Genomic DNA, 17,977 nt, shown 5'->3' on the forward strand with positions numbered 1-17,977 from the left:
TGGAGGATGAAGAAGGAGGTGGAGAAGGCGAAAGGTGTGTCTTGCGTAGAGAAGGAAATAATATGAAAAAATGAGGTGGAATACGAGAAAGTAAGACAGGAAAGTGAGGTGCATCGTTAAAAATTGAAAGGTGCAGATGGGTGGAAGATGAAAGAGGAGGAGGAGGAGGAGGCGAAAGGTGTTTTGTGTCTTGCGAGGAGGAAATTATATGAACAAATGAGATAAAATACAAGAAAGAAAGAATGTGAATGTGAGGTATATAGTTAAAAATTGAAAGATATAGATTTGTAGAATAAATATAGGAGGAGGAGGAAGAGGAGGAGGAGACGAGAGGTGTGTCTTACGAGGAGGAAATTTAATGATGTGAAAAATGACATGAAATACGAGAAAGGAAGAAGTTGGCTTAGACTTTTTAAATACAAATATGGTAACGTAAGAGATTGCTTTAGTCTCTCCTTTTAAATACATGTACGGAAGACAGAAAAAAGGAGACAGAAAAATAGATTGAGAGAGAAAGGGAAGGAAGGAAAGAGAAAGGAGCAGAAGGAAAGATTTAGAGAGAAAGGACTAGAGACAGGAAAGAGACAAGGAGCAAAAAAAGTAGATGGGAAAAAAAAACAGAGATAAGATGAAGGAAAAAGTAGAGAAGATAAAAAAGAAAAGAGACAAAAGGAAGATAAAGAGAGAGAATTAGCAAAGATACGAGAGAGAGAGAGAGAGAGAGAGAGAGAGAGAGAGAGAGAGAGAGAGAGAGAGAGAGAGAGAGAGAGAGATGCATAAGTGAAGATGAATAGGAGGAGTTTTTAGAGACATGTTCTATGGAGGAGGGGAGAGAAACAAGTGTGGGGGGGGGAAGGAGGGAAGAAGGAGGTAGGGAGGGAGGGAAAGAGGAAGAGAAGGAGGGAGTCTGAATAAATAAAGAGGAGAATAAGGAAGGAAAGTAAGGTGATGGAGAAGGGAGTGAGGAGGAGGAGGAGGAAGAGGAAGAGGAAATGTAGGGAGGAAGTAAGAAATGTGTTTTAGAAGGAGGGGAGTGAGAGAGAAGAAAGGGGAGTTGGAGGAGGAAGGAAGGGGAAAGTAAGGGAAGAAAGAGGGCGTGAAAGAGAAAAAAGAGGAGGTTTGGAAAGGAAGGGGACTCAAAGAAGAAAGAAAGAGAGAGGAAGGGAAGGGAAGGGGAGTGCGGGAGAAGGAAGGACGAGAGGAGGAGTGAGGAAAGGAAGGGAGAGTGAAGGGAGCAAGAGGAAAGAGAGACGAAGGGAAGGAAGGGGAGAGAAGGGAACAAGAAGGGAAGTGAGGGGAGGAAGGGGGAGAGAGGGAATGAAAAAGCGGAGCGAGGAGAGGGAAGGAAAGGGGGAGTGAAAAAGAAGGAAGGGAAAGTATTGGAAAGGAAGTTGAAGCTTGGGAAGGAAGAAGGGGATTGGGAGAAGGGAAGGGAAAGTAAGGGGAGTAAGAAGGGGAGTGAGGGGAGGGTTTAAGGAGTGCCTATGGGAGTTTGAGAGAGTGGCGTGTCCCTGGTGAGTGCTGGGAGTAAATATTTAAATGGGTGAAGCCAAGGGGAGGAAGGAGGAGGAGATGGAGTAGAAGGAGAGGGATGGAGGAGAGAGAAAAGGTGAGAAGGAGGAAAGGGAAGGAGAAGAGAGAGAAAGAAGTAGAGAGAAGTTTAAAGAAGGAGAGGAAAGACAGAGAAAGAAGGAGATGAAGATAGATAGAGAGAAGAAAGAAAAATGAGATACTAGAAGGAAAGAGAAAGGAGCAGGAAGATAGAGAAGAGAGAATGAAGATGAAATAAAGACATAAACGGGGGTGAGATAGAGAAAGAGAATAGGGAAGATGGAGAAAGGAAGCGAGGAAAGATGATGTATATAAAGAGAGAAGGAGCAAAAGCAAGGAGGAGAGGGAGAAAGAGAAACCAAAAGTAAGAAGAGAGAGAAAGAAAGAAAATTGAGCCCATCCTACCCTCCGCGTCCGCCCGCCTGCCTTGTCCGGGATCAGCTGATGAAGTGTAAACAAACCCTCGTATTGACCTCCGGCCCGGTATTTTGTCATGCTATTTGTCATGCCGCTGTCCCCCATTCATGCAGACCCCGAAGACGGACAATACACCGCTACGATACGTCTGAAGTGGGCCGTGTTTAGATACCGTTCAGATTTACGCACAGAAAACCCGCTACGATACAGGCAGACAGTGATTATACGTGATTGGGATAGCGTTCGTCCAAGGATGTACACAGACTATCTATATATGTGTGTGTAATGAAGACCACGAGTTGCTAGATCCTGAGTTTGAAGTGACGAAGATTTACTAACTAACTAACTGAGAGGAAGAGGAGAAATGGTGTGTTGGTTTGAAGGTATGGGGAAGAGAGGGTATGTTGTGTTAGTCTCTTTATATATAGAAGGGTATGGGCGTGTCCTGGGTATGGGGAGGATAGGTAATGGTGTGTTAGTATTAAGATATGGGGAAGAGAGGATATGTTGTGTTAGTATTAAGATATGGGGAAGAGAGGATATGTTGTGTTAGTATTAAGATATGGGGAAGAGAGGATATGGTGTGTTAGTATTAAGATATGGGGAAGAGAGGATATGTTGTGTTAGTATTAAGGTATTGGGGAAAAGAGTGAAGGTTGTGTTAGTATGCATGTATAGTTTCAAATCCCTTTCCCTTGACGCATATACTAATCCCCCTTCCTTTGATTCACCTATCCTATAATACTTTCCCCTTAACACATACCGTTTCCAATCCCCCTTCCAATACATTCACCCCCTGTGTATTATCCTCCTCCAGTCACCTATACTTTCAAATCCCTTTCCCTCGATACATACAGTACTTAATCCCTCTCTGATTCACCTATAATACAATACTACACTGCCAATACTACACTCCCAATGCTACAATACTCCATTCCCTTTGAATCATCTATAGTACAACACTCCTCGTTCCTTCTCCCCCTGTACAGTTTCCAATTCCCTTACTCTTCATTCGCTCATTCATTCCCCTATCACGTACGCATTCAAATCCCTTTATCCCTGACACACATAGCCTCTACTTTCTTCCCCTGTGATTCTCCTACACTACAACACCCCCTTCCCTTCTTCCTTCCCACATACAGTAAGGTTTGTGTTGTCAGACGCTTCATGCCCTCACATCAACTATTTCCCAAGGCCAAAAAGAAGATCAGTCGGGTTATAATGAGTGTTTCTTTAGGTTAATGGTACAGAAGAAGGGTCAGACTATACCAGGCTCATTAAACTACCCTTGGAAATGCCCACAACACTAATACGAATGCCTTGTCAAATGTGTGTATGTGTTTGAGCGAGTAAATGTTTAATAATGTGGAGCTTAGTAATTCCTTCCTTCCTCGTCCCTTCCTCTGGCTCGCAAGGGTCAGCTAACTATCCATGGCAATTTTCACAACTAATACGAATGCCTTGTCGAATGTATGTGTATGTGCTTGGGCGACGAAATGCTTATGTCCCTTAGTAATTCCCTTCCCTCCTCGCTCCTTCCGCAGGCTCGCATCTCTACGTCTCGGCCATGGGGGAGCTGGAGGTCGTGAAGGACGGAGACATACTGGGCAGGATGTCTTCCGGAAAGGCCTTCGGAGAGCTCGCCATCTTGTATAATTGCACCAGGACCGCCAGCATCAAAGGTAAGTAGGGGAGAGAGAGAGAGAGAGAGAGAGAAAGAGAGAACATGGAAGTGTTGTAGGGAGAAAAGATGAAGTAAAAAGGGGAAGGGATAGAAGATAAAAGGTGAGAAAGGGAGGAAATCATCACGAAGGAGAGAGAAAGAAAGAAAGAAAGAGAGAGAAAAGGATGGGAAGGAAAGGATGTAAAAAAAGAAGGAAATGAGAGAAAGAAAAAAAATGAATGCAGAAAAAAATGATAAAGTCGCGAGAGGGAAAAAGTTGAAAATATAAAAGGACGAAAAAGAGAGAATGAGAAAAAAAATTGACAGGGAGAAAAAGAGAGGCAGAGAGAGAGAGAGAGAGAGAGAGAGAGAGAGAGAGACCAAGACGTCCACAAATTGAGATAAAAAAAAAGGGAGAGGAAGATTAAATTACAGAACAGGTGAGGTAAAGAGAGAGTAGGAGGAGACAGACAGACAGACAGACAGACAGACAGGGAAACTAACAAGGAAGAAGAAGAAGAGGAGGAGGAGGAGAAGGAGGAAGGCAGAAATGTGGCTGATAAAGAAGCTTCGTTTGTCAGCGGAAGATAAGACAGCAAGGAGGAAGAAGAAGAAGAAGAGGAAGAGAATGAGGAGGAGGAGGAAGAGGAAGAGGGGGCGCACTAAATAAGAGGAGGAGGAGAGAACAGAGCCAAGTGTGCCATTGTGGGTTGACAGGGAGCAAAAGACACGAGTAACATCAGACAACAATTAGACAGGCGTAAAGAGGCGACTAAATAAGTAACGTGAAGGAGGAGGAGGAGGAGGAGGAGGGACATAAAGAAGAGAACGGCAATAAGAAAGAAGGAAGAAGAGGAGGAGGAGGAAGAGAAAAGAAGGAGAGAGAACGCGAGGAAGAGTACGACATCAAGAAAGGAGGAAGAGGAGGAGGAGGAGGGCACGGGAAAAGGAAAATAAGAGGAGAAGTATATAAAGAGGAGGAAGAAAAGAGGAAGATAAATTGAAGAAGCGCATATTTTAGTTGAAAGAAGAGGAAAATGAAAGAGAGAGAGAGAGAGAGAGAGAGAGAGAGAGAGAGAGAGAGAGAGAGAGAGAGAGAGATTAAAGCCTGACATGACATTTTTAGGTGACAGGAAGGTCGAGGAAATGGAAATGAGGTGAAAAAGACTATTATGGAAACTAAAATAAGGAGGGAAGGAAAGAGAAAGTGGGGAAAAAAAGGGAAAAAGAGGATGGGAGGAAAATGTAAATGAAGAAAATGCGAAGGAGAAAGAAATTTAAAAGGAGAAAAATGTGATAAAAGGGAAAAGGTGAAAAATGACAGGAAATGAAGGAAAGGAAGGAAGGAAGGAAGGAAAAAAATATCCATTGTTGACATTGCCTTGTTCATCCCCCCTCCTCCTCTCTTCCTCTTCCTCCCCTCCTCCTCCCTTCCTCCTCCCCTATCCCCCTCCTCTTTCGTCTTTTCCTCTCCTCCCCTTCTCCTTTCTCCCCCATTCCCCTTCCCATTCTTCCCTCCCTTCCTTCCCTCCCGTCTTTTCCTCCCCTCCTCCCTTCTTCCTCCCATCCTCCTCTTCCACTCTGTTTCCTCGTCCTCTCCTTCCCCCTCCTCCTCCTCCTCCTCCCCTCCTTTCCTCTCCTCCTCCGTATTTTCCTCCGCAGCGAACGTCTTTAGCCGACTGCTGCCTCCCCTCCTCCTCCTCCTCCTCCTCTTCTTTTTCTCTTCACTATTCTCCTCATTCCAATACCGTAATCCCTTCTTCCCGCATCTCCCTCCTCCTCCTCCTCCTCCTCCTCCTCTTTCTCTCTGTCATTCTCTTTCTCGTGTCTCTCTCTTTCTTTTCCTTCTCCTCTTCCTCCTCCTCCTCCTCCTCCTTCTTGTTGTTGTCCTCTTCCTTATGTCCCTCCTCCTCCTCGTTGTTGTTGCCCTCTTCCTCGGGTCCTCCTCCTCCTCCTCCTCCTCCCCCTCCTGCACAACGCACCCAACCAATGCTTCATCTTTCCTCCCTACTGTTTCCTCTCCCTCCTCCCTCCTTTAATATCCGTCCCTCTCTCCTCCTCCTTCTCCTCCTCATCCGGAAGACACAATACCCACCACAATATGTCTTCTTAGGCTGAGGGATGCGCCTTTTTAGGTCCCCGTTCGTCTTTTGTTCTGAAGTCATGTTTTAGCCATTACTCGAAGGTCTGCAGCCTCCTCGTCCTCGTCCTTTGTTTCAGCGGAGCGTTTCAGGCTTGGGCACCGTAAGTAGGTATTCCTGGAGACGCCATTAAACCCTTACTGACTTTGTTTTGTTGGTTATTAAGTGTTTTGTGGTTAGAATGAAGCATAGAAAGTAAGGGAGCTAACCTAACCAAACCTAACCTAACCTAACCTAACCTAACCTAGCGTTTCAGACTTGGCTTCCGTATGTAGGTTTTCCTGGAGACGCCATTGAAGCCTTACTGATTTTGTTTTGTTGGTTATTAAGACTAACCCAAATATCAATCTTGTAATGAAAAAAAAAAAACGAAAGAGCTACCAAGACCGTTCACGTATCTCCCTTGTATTAAAATGAGATGGACTGGAGTGAGTGTGTTTGTCAAGCTCTAGAAATTGAAGTAGATAAATCATATTGAGTGGTAGACGAGATTAAGTCTTAGATATACTTAAGGAAAGGATGGATATGAAGGCGGATGGGAGAGGAGAAGGGAATAAGGGAGGGAGGGAGGGAGAGTAACGGATGAGAGAGAGAGAGAGAGAGAGAGAGAGAGAGAGAGAGAGAGAGAGAGAGAGAGAGAGTTTTGGGGTCATGAGGGGAAGTAGTGTGTGTTTGTGTGTGTGTGTGTGTGTGTGTGTGTGTGTGTCGAGGGGATTTCCAATATGTGTAAAAGGACGTCTTGGGATGAAGATAAGAAGTTTGTAGCGGAAGAAGGAAGAGAGAGAGAGAGAGAGAGAGAGAGAGAGAGAGAGATGGATGGTGTTTTGAGTGAAGAGTGAAGTGGTCTTAGATGTGTATATATGTATGAGAGAGAGAGAGAGAGAGAGAGAGAGAGAGAGAGAGAGAGAGAGAGAGAAATAAAGAAACAGACAAATAGACAGATAGACAGACAAACAACTATGCACCTGACGGGAACCAGAGATTAACCTTGACTAAGACGTTACTTGATAGGCTCAGGAACCGGTAGGATGGGAGGGGGAGAGGGGAAAGGGTCGTAAAGCAGCAAGAAACAAGTACTATACCCGTTCTCCTCTTGTTTTTGTTGTCGTTGTCGTTGTTGTAGTATTCCAGTTTTTATCTTTTTTTTTTACAGTAATGGAAGAAGCTCAAGGGCACAAAAAAAAAGCCGCTAAGCACTTGTTAGGATATGCATACTATCCCATACTGAGAGAGAGAGAGAGAGAGAGAGAGAGAGAATGGAGTTTGAGAAAAGAGGAATGATTGGAAGAAGGAGGGAAGGAAGGAGATGGAAGAGAAAAGAGAGAGAGAGAGAGAGAGAGAGAGAGAGAGAGACTATGTTTACTCTTCCTTGTTCATTCATGTCAGTGCCAAAACGTAAAAGGTAAAAATGAAGTGTTAAAAACTAGATTAGATGCATTTCGTTAGGTTGGTATTTAAATAGCATAACTCTCTCTCTCTCCCTGGTCACTCTTGTTTTTTTTCTATTATATTAATAATTGCTAAGCGGACTTTTCCATTTTTTTGTTTTTGTTTTTGTTGCTGTTTGTGTTCCTTTGTTTGTTTGTATGTGTATGTGTGTGTGTGTGTGTGTGTGTGTGTGTGTGTGTGTGTGTGTGTGTGTGTGTGTGTGTGTGTGTGTGTTTGTCCCTTGAGATGTTTCCTTCCTTTGCTGTAAAAAGAAAACACGCACACGCTGTTTTTTTTTTTTTTGTGTGTGTGTGTGTGTGTGTGTGTGTGTGTGTGTGTGTGTGTGTGTGTGTGTGTGTGTGTGTGTGTGTGTGTGTGTGTTTGTCCCCTTGAGCCGCGTCCTACCATAACTGTAACACACACACACACACACAGTACCCCAGCCAGTTCCAGCGAGACCGTATATCAGCTCAATCAAATCAGGTCTCCCTCCGTCCCCTCAGTACATAATCTCTTTACGTTCCGAGGGGTTGCTGGTAAAGAAGTGGACGAGGTTCTTCTTTTATTCTGGTCCAGAGTCCTTTCATTCCTTATTTGCATCCTCCAATGAAATCATCCGTAGGCCTTTGTGCTATCAGTAGTGTGGAGGGAGAGGTCTTAGTGTGAGTGTGTGGGTGTATAAGAACGAGTGAGGCCTATTTGGTTAGCTTGTTATTTGTTACCTAAGTCTGTCTGTCTTAGCCTTTCTTTCTATGTATCTTTCTATCTATCTCTCTATTTTTTCTTAGTTTGCCTTTTCCTCATTCTCTTTTATCCGTCTCTCTCTTTCTACCTTCTAGTTTTCTTCCCTTCCCTCTTTTATCCATTTCTTCTTTGCTACTTCTCTTTCCTTCCCTTCCCTCTTACCTGTGTACTTTCTTCCCCTCCTTCCTTCCCCTCCTCTTCAATCCATATTTCCCTTCCTCTTAATTTTTCTTCCCTCCCCTCTTCGTTCTGGACACTTTCCCTTCCTCTGTCATTCATATTTCCCTTACTCCTTCGTTTCTTCTTCTTTCTTTCTCCTTTCCTCCTCCTGACCTTCATCTTGTTAGTCTTTCATCTTCCTCTTTTCTCCTTCTCTCCCTCCCTCCCCCTCCTCCTCCTCCTCCTCCTCCTCCTCTTCCTCTTCTCCCCTCCTGTTTGTTACGCACACTCTCGTTCTCTTGCTCTCGGAAGGGTTACTCTCGACTCCGTATGTTGTAAGAATATTGATGGTTAAAAAAAATTATTCACAGGGGTAATTAAATGCTCCCCCCCCCACCCACCCCGCCCTCTCCTCACTCCCCGCCCCCCGTCCTTTCCCCCCCTTTCCTCGCCCCCCACTTTCGACCTCCTTCCCTTTCCCGTCACTTCCCCTCTCTCATAGTCTCTCTCTCTCTCTCTCTCTCTCTCTCTCTCTCTCTCTCTCTTTCCTTTCCTTTCCTTTTCTTTCCTTTCCTTTTCTTTCCATTTGTTTCTTTGTTTTACCTTTTGTTTACTTTACTTCTTTCGTTATTTTCCTGTATTTCTTCCTCCCTAATTTCTTTCTTTCCTTTCCTTACCTTTTCTTTCCTTTACCTTAACTTTCTTTTCCTTTCCCTTCCTCCGCCATCATCAACGAGTGTCTTATTCTCTTTCCTCTCCCTTATGCATTCCTCCTCCCTTTCCCCTTTCACCCATCTCGTCACTCTCCCTCTCTCTCTCCCTCCCTCTCTCATCTCCATCCTATCCTCCCTTCCTCCTTCCCCCTTTCGTTCATCCCTTTCCATTTTCACCCATATCTTCACCCCCCTCTCTCTCTCTCCCCTTCCCATCTTCTTACTGTCCTCCCCCCTTCTTCTCCTCTTCCCCTTCCCACCTCTTCACACCTTCCTCATCTCTCACAACACGGCCATAAAGGGGAGTGTTTTTGCCACATTATTCCGCCCATCGTAACTTCCTCCTTCCTAATTGTCCATTGTTGTGAAGGGGACGGAAGGGACAGACCAGACGAGGCGTGACAATAGGAGGAGGAGGAGGCGAGAGCGAGGAAGGAAGGAAGGGTGTGAGAGGTTGGTGGGAAGAAGCGAACAGAGGGAATGAAGTTAAGGAAAGAAAGCAGGAGAGGATGATTAGAGGAGGCAGGAGGAAAGTCAGAGAAATGGAAATAAGAGAAATAAAGGAGAGATAGAAAAATGAGAACGCGGGGAAGGGAGGTTGAAGAAGAATAAGGGGAAGTGGGATAGGAAGAGAAAACAAGAATGAGAGGCAGGAACGAAGTCAAAGAAAGTGGAATAAGAGAGAAAAGGAGAGAACATATAGGTGAGAGGTAAAAGAAGAATAAGAAACTGGAAAGAAAGAAGGAGCAAGAGGGAGGAGAAGAGAATAGGTGGGTGAGAAAAAGAATGAGAGGGGACAAGAGGAAGGGAAAAGAAGGGGAAGGAGAAGAGAGAGAGGGAGAGAAAAAGAAGAGGAGAAACAAAATGAGAAAAAAACTGGGAAGCTGCGTGAAGGAGACGTAGAAAAGAGAGAGAAAAAGGAAATAAAAGGAGGAAAATTCGACCAAAACAAGAAAACAAGGATTCTAAAGGGAGGAGGAGGAGAGGAAGAAGAGGGAGCAGAGGGAAATAAAAGATAGAAGATAGACCAACGAATCATAAGAAGCAAAGAAAGAGGAAAACTGGAACACTGAAATGAAGAAACGTAGAAAGAGGAGGAAGGGAAAAAGGGAAGTAAAAAGGTGAAAGAGAGAAGCAAAACAAGAAAACAAGGACGCTAAAGAGATGAGGGGGAAGAGAGGAGGAGAGCCGAGGAAGAGCAAGGAAACATAATACTCAACATTGGTGAGCTTGGCCGCAGAGTTTGTTGAGAGACGCCGAGGCTCACACAGGATTTGGCTGCCTCAGAACTTTGTTAGATGACTTAGTTTACAGAGGCAGATAGTTTACCCGGCGCCAGACACCCACCAGCCAGCACCAGCACCTTGCCAATTAGCTGGATGATCGGGGAATGTTTATCTGTTGATGGTGATGCTGTTTTGTTTTCTTCTGTTTCTAGTGTAAGACGAATGGTAATGACGAGAGATAAATGGAAGCAACAAATTGACCTAACCTCACCAAACAGCCATTTCCACCAAGACGAATGGTAATGACGAGAGATAAATGGAAGCAACAAATTGACCTAACCTCACCAAACAGCCATTTCCACCTTGCCAATTAGCTGGAGGATCGGGGAATGTGTATTTGTTGATGGTCATGTTGCTTGGTTTGTTTCTTTATCTAGTGTAAGACGAATGGTTATGACGAGAGAGAAATGGACGCAACAAATTGACCTAACCTTACCAAACAGCCATTTCCACCTTGCCAATTAGCTGGAGGATCGGGGAATGTGTATTTGTTTTCTTTTTCTAGTGTAAGAGCAAAGATTACGAGGAAAGGGACGCCACAGTTTATAGAAAGGATACAAATTACGTAACCTCACCAAAGAGCCATTTACACTTTGCCAATTAGCTGGAGAATCGGGGAATGTGTATATGTTGCTGGGGAAGTTGTTGTTTTATTTTATTTTTCTAGTGTAGGACGAAAGATTACGAGGAAAGGGACGCCACAGTTTATAGAAAGGATACAAATTACTTAGCCTCACCAAACAGCCATTTCCACCTTGCCAATTAGCTGGAGGATCGGGGAATGTGTATATGTTGCTGGGGATGTTGTTTTGTTTGTTTCTTTATCTAGTGCAAGACGAAAGGTTACGAGGAGAGGGGCACAACAATTTCCAGAAAGAAAGAAAATTTCCTCACCTTACCAGTCAGCCATTACTACGTTATTTTTCTTAGTTGCTGCCTATAGCGTAGGTAGACTATTGAAGGGTCTCTTGGCCGGCCCCAGCTCGTTAGTGGCGCAGACGAGTTTTATTTATAGTGGCTGCCGTGATGTGTGACTCTTGCCTGGCCCATGCTGCCCCCCGGTGCTCCACTTGAACGCAATCGCTGAAGTTAGGGTTAGTTGATGATCTGGGCAGCATGTGGGTAATCTTCCGCCACTCGGGGATAGTTCAAAATTATCTACATCAGTGGTACTCGAACCTAGGTCTTCGGGTTCACCACGCCGGAACGCTGATCACTTTGCCACCGTCTCTCCAAAAGGGGAAAGGAATATGATATAACCAACACCAACCTGCCATCTCTACCAATTATCTGTCAGCTCCAGGAATATATATGTTTGTTGTTTGGGAAGTTTTTTTTCTAATATAAGACAAAAAGTTATGAGGAAACGGAAAGGGATGCAACAGTTCACGGGAAGGAAACTAATTAATACAACACCAGCCTCCTCCCAACACCTGCACCTTGCCAATTAGCGCTCGTCCTTGTGAATTCATATATTTGATAAGAGAGACATATTGTTTACAGTAAGAGACGATAGGTTCTGAGGGGAGAGAGAGGAGAGAGGGAGAGAGACAGGGACATGGAGAGGATCAGGGAGAGGGAGTGGGAGAGGAAGAGGGAAAGGGGGGGGGGGAGAGAGAGAGAGAGAGAGAGAGAGAGAGAGAGAGAGAGAGAGAGAGAGAGAGAGAGGAACGCAACATGTCACAAAAGATCGTTCCATCAAAACACCAACCAACATCGAACTAATTATAGGCCGTCAGCTGCCAGGGTGAAGACGTTTAGCGCTGGAGGCCATTTTTCCAGGTGACACAAAACGTTCGGAGGAGGAGGAGGAGGAGGGAGAGGCATACAACAAGTTAGAAAAAGGGAAGACAGTCTAACCAACACCTTACATTTCATTTAGCGTTGAGGATCATTTTTCCAGGTGAGACGAAAGGTTCTAAGGAGGAGGAGGAGGAGGGAGAGGCATGCAACAAGTTAGAAAAAGAAAACAGTCTAATCAACCAACAACACACCTTACTAATTAACCGCCTACCTGCTGAATACGTAATAGCAGGAGGATGACTTTTATTATTATTATTATTATTATTATTATTATTATTATTATTATTATTATTATTATTATTATTATTATTATTATTATTGTAAGAGACGAGTCAGGTAGAGAGGAAGAATTGTGGACGTTTTTTAGGTACAAAGGAAATAAGAAAAGGGAAAAGATTGACTTCGATGTTAATAGAAGGGAGGATTACCAACACCACAATCAACTTCAACACCACATCATCACCACCATACCAACATCACCACCACACTAACACCTCCACATCATCACCAACACCAACACCACCATTAACACGGAACACCAACAAAGGAATCCAACACCAGCCAACAGAATCTTACCAATTATAACCTTCTACATGATGATGATGATGATGATGATGATGATGATGATGATGATGATGAATACACTCGTCATTGTGGGTAAACTTTTTTTTCCACTAAGAAAAAAAATAAAAGGAAAAAAATAAAGAAAAGGAAAGAGAACTGTAAACACTCACACGCACGCCCCTCTCTCCTCCTCCTCCTCCTCCTCCTCCTCCTCCACCACCTCCTCCTCCTCCTCCTCCTCCTCCTCTTGCTCTTCCTCTTCCTCCTCCTCCAGGGATCTCTAAATCTTCAACGGTATTCCCTGAACTGCCTAAGGGTCGAGCGGGGGGGGTAGGGGGGAGGGGGAGGGGGCGGAGGGGGGGAGGTGTAGATATGGGGGGAGGGGGAGGGGATGCCTATAATGTATGCCTAGTGTGTGTGCAAGGAAGGTAAGAAACGTGTGTGTGTGTGTGTGTGTGTGTGTGTGTGTGTGTGTGTGTGTGTGTGTGTGTGTGTGTGTGTGTGACCAGCTTCCCTTTGACTGCCTTCTCGTGTGTACATAAAAAACGTTCATAGCTGTGTGCGTATCTGTGCGTATGTGAACTAAATAGACTGTCCTCAGAAATGTGTTGAGTAAGCCGCTGCGTGTTTTGTTCTCTCTTTGGACAACGGAAGAGGAAGAGAAATTGGAATATGGGAAAAACGAAGGGGGGGGGGGAGGGTAGAGGGGTGACAGGTTTTTTTTTTTCTCTCTCTCTCTCTCTCTCTCTCTCTCTCTCTCTCTCTCATTTCCATCTGTAGAAAGAACTCATTGATCAAGGGAGTGAATCGCTCTCCCCTCCTCTCTCCCCCCCTCTTCTTTTCTTCCTCCCTCTCCCCTCCCCCTTTCTCTCATATTTTCTTCTTTCTCCCTCTTCCTCTCTTTATTTCGTCCTTCCTCCCCTCCACTCTCTCATCGTTCTTCTTCCTCTTTCTCCCTTCCTCTTCTTTTCTTCCTCTCCTCCTCTCCTCTCTCATCTTTTCTTCATCCTCCCTCTCTCTCCCCTCTCTTCTTTTCCTCCTTTTCCTCTTTTTCCCTCTCTCTCTCTCTCTCTCTCTCTCTCTCTCTCTCTCTCGTCATATCCCCGCCCATTTAGTAATTATCATATTTTATTGGCTTCCACTATGCTCCATCCTGGGTGGCACCGCTCAGCCCTCATTTTACCTCCCTCCTCCCTCTATCTCTCTCTTTCTCTCTCTTTCTCTCTCTTCCGCGTTCCCTTACCTCGTCTCGTCGTCTCCATCTCTCTACTTGTTGCTTCTGTAGTCTCTGTCTCTCTCTCTTTCTCTTCACTTTTCTCCCCTTCCATTCAGGCTTCTTTTGTTATTATCTCCATCTTTGAATGAGTTGTTTATTCCTTCTTTTTTGTGCGTTCCTTCACCCTCTTATTTCTCCTCTGACTCCCACTTCGATTCCTTCTGTTGCTTCGTCTTCTTTTGTTTCCTTTCCATTCTCTTTATTTTCTTCTTTTGCTCAAGGTTTTCCATTCTTCCTTCCTTCCTTCCTTCCTTCCTCTCTCCTTCAATTGTTCTTCTCTGATACTTCCATTTCGTGTGTGAGTCTGATTTCTCTCCTCTTTTTCTCTCTCTTTTTTCCCGTTATTATGCATTCCACTCGCTCACTCACTCACTCACTCACTCCTCCTGCTCCTTCTCCTCCTCGTCCTCCTCCTCCTCCTCCTCCTCCTCCTCCTCCTCCTCTTCTTCTTCTTCATCCTCCTCCCCTCTCTTTTTTTTTCTTTTCCTTCATAACTTCCGTCGTGTTATTTCTTCTCGTTTCTCAGAACAGCTGATCAACCTCTTCCTTCCTCCTCCTCTTCCTCTTCCTATTCTTCTTTATTCTTCCTTCTTATTTACTTCCTTCTCTTCCATCTTGCTCCTTATGTTTTTTTCTTCCATTTCATCTTTTCCCTCCTCTTCCTCCTCCTCCTCCTCCTTCTTCCTTCCTTCTTACGTCCTTTTTCTCTTCCTTTTGTTTTATTTTCTCATCATCTTTCTCCTTCTCCCTCCTATTTTTCTTCCTTTTCATCTTCCTCCTCCTCCTCCTCCTCCTCCTCCTCCTCCTCCTCCTCCTCCTCCTCCTCCTCCTCCTCCTTTTCCTCCCTTAAAAACCACGACGCTTCTTTGGAATTCACTTAATTACAAAGTCGCTCCCTCAGGACCTCACACTATGCACACACACACACACACACACACACACACACACACACACACACACACACACACACACACACACACACACACACACACACACACACACACACACACACACACACACACACAGACACACGGGAGTAATGATGAGGTTCTTCCTGACACTTACCTTCGCCACGTGAGGCCGACGCAGGTGTCCTTGGCGGGCGGAGTGACGGCTGAGAAGATCGAATTGGGAAAGTTTAGTTGATGCGGAGCTCTCGGCGGAGGAGGAGGAGGAGGAGGAGGAGGTAGCAGGAGGCGGCGAAGAGGAGATAGAACCGTGAATGGAGAGCGAGAAAAGTTACCGAGTCGATGAAGGGAGGAAGGAAGAGGCTGGTGTTGGGACAGAGAGAGCCAGACAGCAGAGATCCAGACATAGAGTATAAGAAGCGAAGAAACATAGAATCAAAGAGACATTGGAGGGTAAAGATGTAAAAGATGTGGGTGCAAGGAGAACTAGGAGCGTAGGGCCTATAGGAGGAGGCGGATGGGGCAGAGAGAGACAGCACAGATCCAGACATAGAGTGTTAGAAGCGAAGAAGCATAGGATCAAAGAGACATTGGAGGGTAAAGATGTAAAAGATGTGTGTGTAAGAAGGAGAACTAGGAACATAGAGCCCATAGGAGGAGGCGGATGGGGCAGAGAGAGACAGCAGAGGCCCAGACATAGAGTATTAGAAACGAAGAAACATATAAGAGACATAGGAGGGTAACGATGCATAAAGAGGTGTGATAAGAAGGAGGACTAGGAACATAGAGCCCAAAGGAGGAGGTGGATGGGAACGAGAGAGGAGTGGAAGCCCAAACATTAGAGTATTAACAGAGGAAGATGATATCATTCAACCGGGTAAAGATACATAAAAGTGGAAACCGTTGTGGCGTCTGAGAATGTGAAAAGGAAAATGGAAGGGAGTTTACAGACAGACGTTAGGGTATTCTGAGAAGAGGTAATGTGAAGGTTAAGGGAGAACTGAGGGGAAGAAGGGAGGACAGGAGACTCGTATGTAGGGGGAAAGGGAGTGTAAGGGGGAGGAGCTGAGATGAAGGTAATTGAAAGGGAGAAAAGAGTGTATTGCTAAAGAGACAAATTGGACAAGAGGACGTAAGGGAAGATGATGGGTCAAAGAAGAAGACATAGAGAGAGGGAGAGAGTAGGAAAAGAATAAAGATAATCAGAAAGAAGGGTAGCTGAGGGAAGGGAAGGCTTGGGTAGGTTTAAAGGGCTGAGGCAAAGATGAGAGGAACTTGGAAATTTTTGAGAAAGAAGATCAAGGAAATTTTTGAGAAAGAAGATCAAGGGAAGAAAAGAAAGAAAGATGGTATTTCAGAGGAGGAGGAGGAGGAGGAGGAGGACGAGGACGAGGAGGAGGAGGACGAGGACGAGGACGAGGAGGAGGGAGGAGGAGGAGAAAATAGTAGAGAGAGAGAGAGAGAGAGAGAGAGAGATATCGTGGTATTTCAAGAGAATGTGAAATCAGAGGAGAGGGAGGAGGAAAAGATAGGAGAAGGAAAAAGAAAGAAAGAAAGAGAAAAACAAAGAAAAAGGAGAAGAAAGGAGAGACTGAAGAAGAACAAGAACAAGAAAAAGAAATAAAGAAACGAAAAGAGAGAAAGAAACAGAGAAAACAGGAAAAGAAGAAGAAGGAGGAGGAGGAGGAGGAGGCGGGAGAGAAGGCAGTAATGATCAAAGAAGAAAAAGATCAACAACAGCAACAACAACAACAAGAGAGAGGAGAGAGAGAGAGAGGGGGAAGGAGGGGAGGAGGAGAAGTTAAGCATGTGTTGGAGAGACAAACTTTCGTCTCCTTAGTGTCATTTCGGCCACAAGTTCCGCCCCATCAAATGTAATCAGCGCGAAGGTTGTCTCAAAGTCACACCAAAAGTCTGGGATGGGATCGTTTGGCTCTGGACCACCACCACCACCACCACCAACGCCCACCAGACATAGAGAGTTGTTAGTCCTTTCCTTCCTTGTTTTCTTCCTCGCTTTCTTTTGTATCTTCTTCCTTTCTCTTTCTACTTCCTCCTTTTCAACTTCTTACCAACACCCACAAGACATAGGTAGTTAGTTAGTCCATTCCTTCCTTGTTTTCTTCCTTTCTTTCTTCTGTATCTTCCTCCTTCTTTCCTCTTCCCATTTCTTCCTCTTCATCTTCATCTTTTTAATCTTCTCACCATCTTCTTCCTTGCCTTCCTCTCTTCTCTTCCTTCCTTTCTTCCTCTCTCCTCTGTCATGTGTCTTCTTCCTTCCTCTTTTTCCTTCCTCTCTCGTTCTCTCTCATCTCTCCATTCTCTCTTCCTCTGTATTTTCTTTCTTTCTCCCTTCTTCCATTCCTCGGTTCTTTCCTCCTTCTTTCCTTCGACTCTGCCTTCTCTCCCTCTCCTTCTCTCTCTCTCTCTCTCTCTCTCTCTCTCTCTTTCTCTCTCTCTCTCTCTCTATCTCTCTCTCTCTCTCTCTCTCTCTCTCTCTCTCTCTCTCTCTCTCTCTCTCTCTCTCTCTCTCTCTCTCTCTCTCTCTCTCTCTCTCTCTTTCACCAGCTGTCGCATTCCCTCACCTCCCTTACGTCCTCTCTCCCCCTTCTTTCTCTCCGTTCCCTCCTCTCCTCTCTCCTCCTTTCCCTCCCTCCTTCCTCAGCCTCATCAAAAAGTTCCTTCAGATTTCCAGTCACGATTCCCGATGTCCTTCAACCCTACGAGTTTAACTACGCACTGATCCTCATCCTCCTCCTCCTCCTCCTCCTCCTCCTCCTCCTATTTCTTCTTTTCGTTCTCCTCCTTCTTCTTCCTCTATTATTTTTCTTCTGTTTCTCTCGTTTCCAGCATTTTTTTATTTTACTTCTTCTTCTTTTAGTTCTCCTCCTCCTCCACCTCCTCCTCCTTTACCTCCTTCTTCCTTCCCCTCATCATCATCATCTTGCCTAGTCGTCTTATCTTATCCCTCCTCTTCCTCCTCCTTCTCCTCCTCCTCTTTATCCTCGTCCTTATTCATCATCTCTTTCCGCCTCTTTCCTCCTTCCCTTCCTTCCTTCCTTCTTTATCTCTCTTGTGTGTCTTCTTTCACTCAGGATGGACGTATCTCCCTGCATTCCTCCTCCTCCTCCTCCTCCTCCTTCTCCTCTTCCACCATAATTCCAAACTCCAATAACATACAGGATTTTCAGGAGGATTTTCAGGATTTTCAAGAGTGTGTGTGTGTGTGTGTGTGTGTGTGTGTGTGTGTGTGTGTGTGTGTGTGTGTGTGTGTGTTCCCTTCCCCATATTTATTTCTCTTATCTCCTCTCCTCGTATACCTCT

The 17,977-nt window shown here is 45.0% G+C and overlaps 1 protein-coding gene across 1 annotated transcript in view; it reads left to right on the top strand.

The window, feature by feature from the left end:
* LOC127004637 (cGMP-dependent protein kinase 1-like) overlaps positions 1 to 17,977 on the top strand; it is a 140,665-nt gene that overhangs the window by 103,662 nt on the left and 19,026 nt on the right. The window contains exon 4 of the mRNA XM_050872687.1: positions 3,513 to 3,650. Coding sequence (XP_050728644.1) covers positions 3,513 to 3,650 — 138 coding nt within the window. The remainder of the gene's footprint in view (positions 1 to 3,512; positions 3,651 to 17,977) is intronic.

Source organism: Eriocheir sinensis, chromosome 28 (assembly GCF_024679095.1).
Source record: "Eriocheir sinensis breed Jianghai 21 chromosome 28, ASM2467909v1, whole genome shotgun sequence".
NCBI lineage: Eukaryota > Metazoa > Arthropoda > Malacostraca > Decapoda > Varunidae > Eriocheir > Eriocheir sinensis.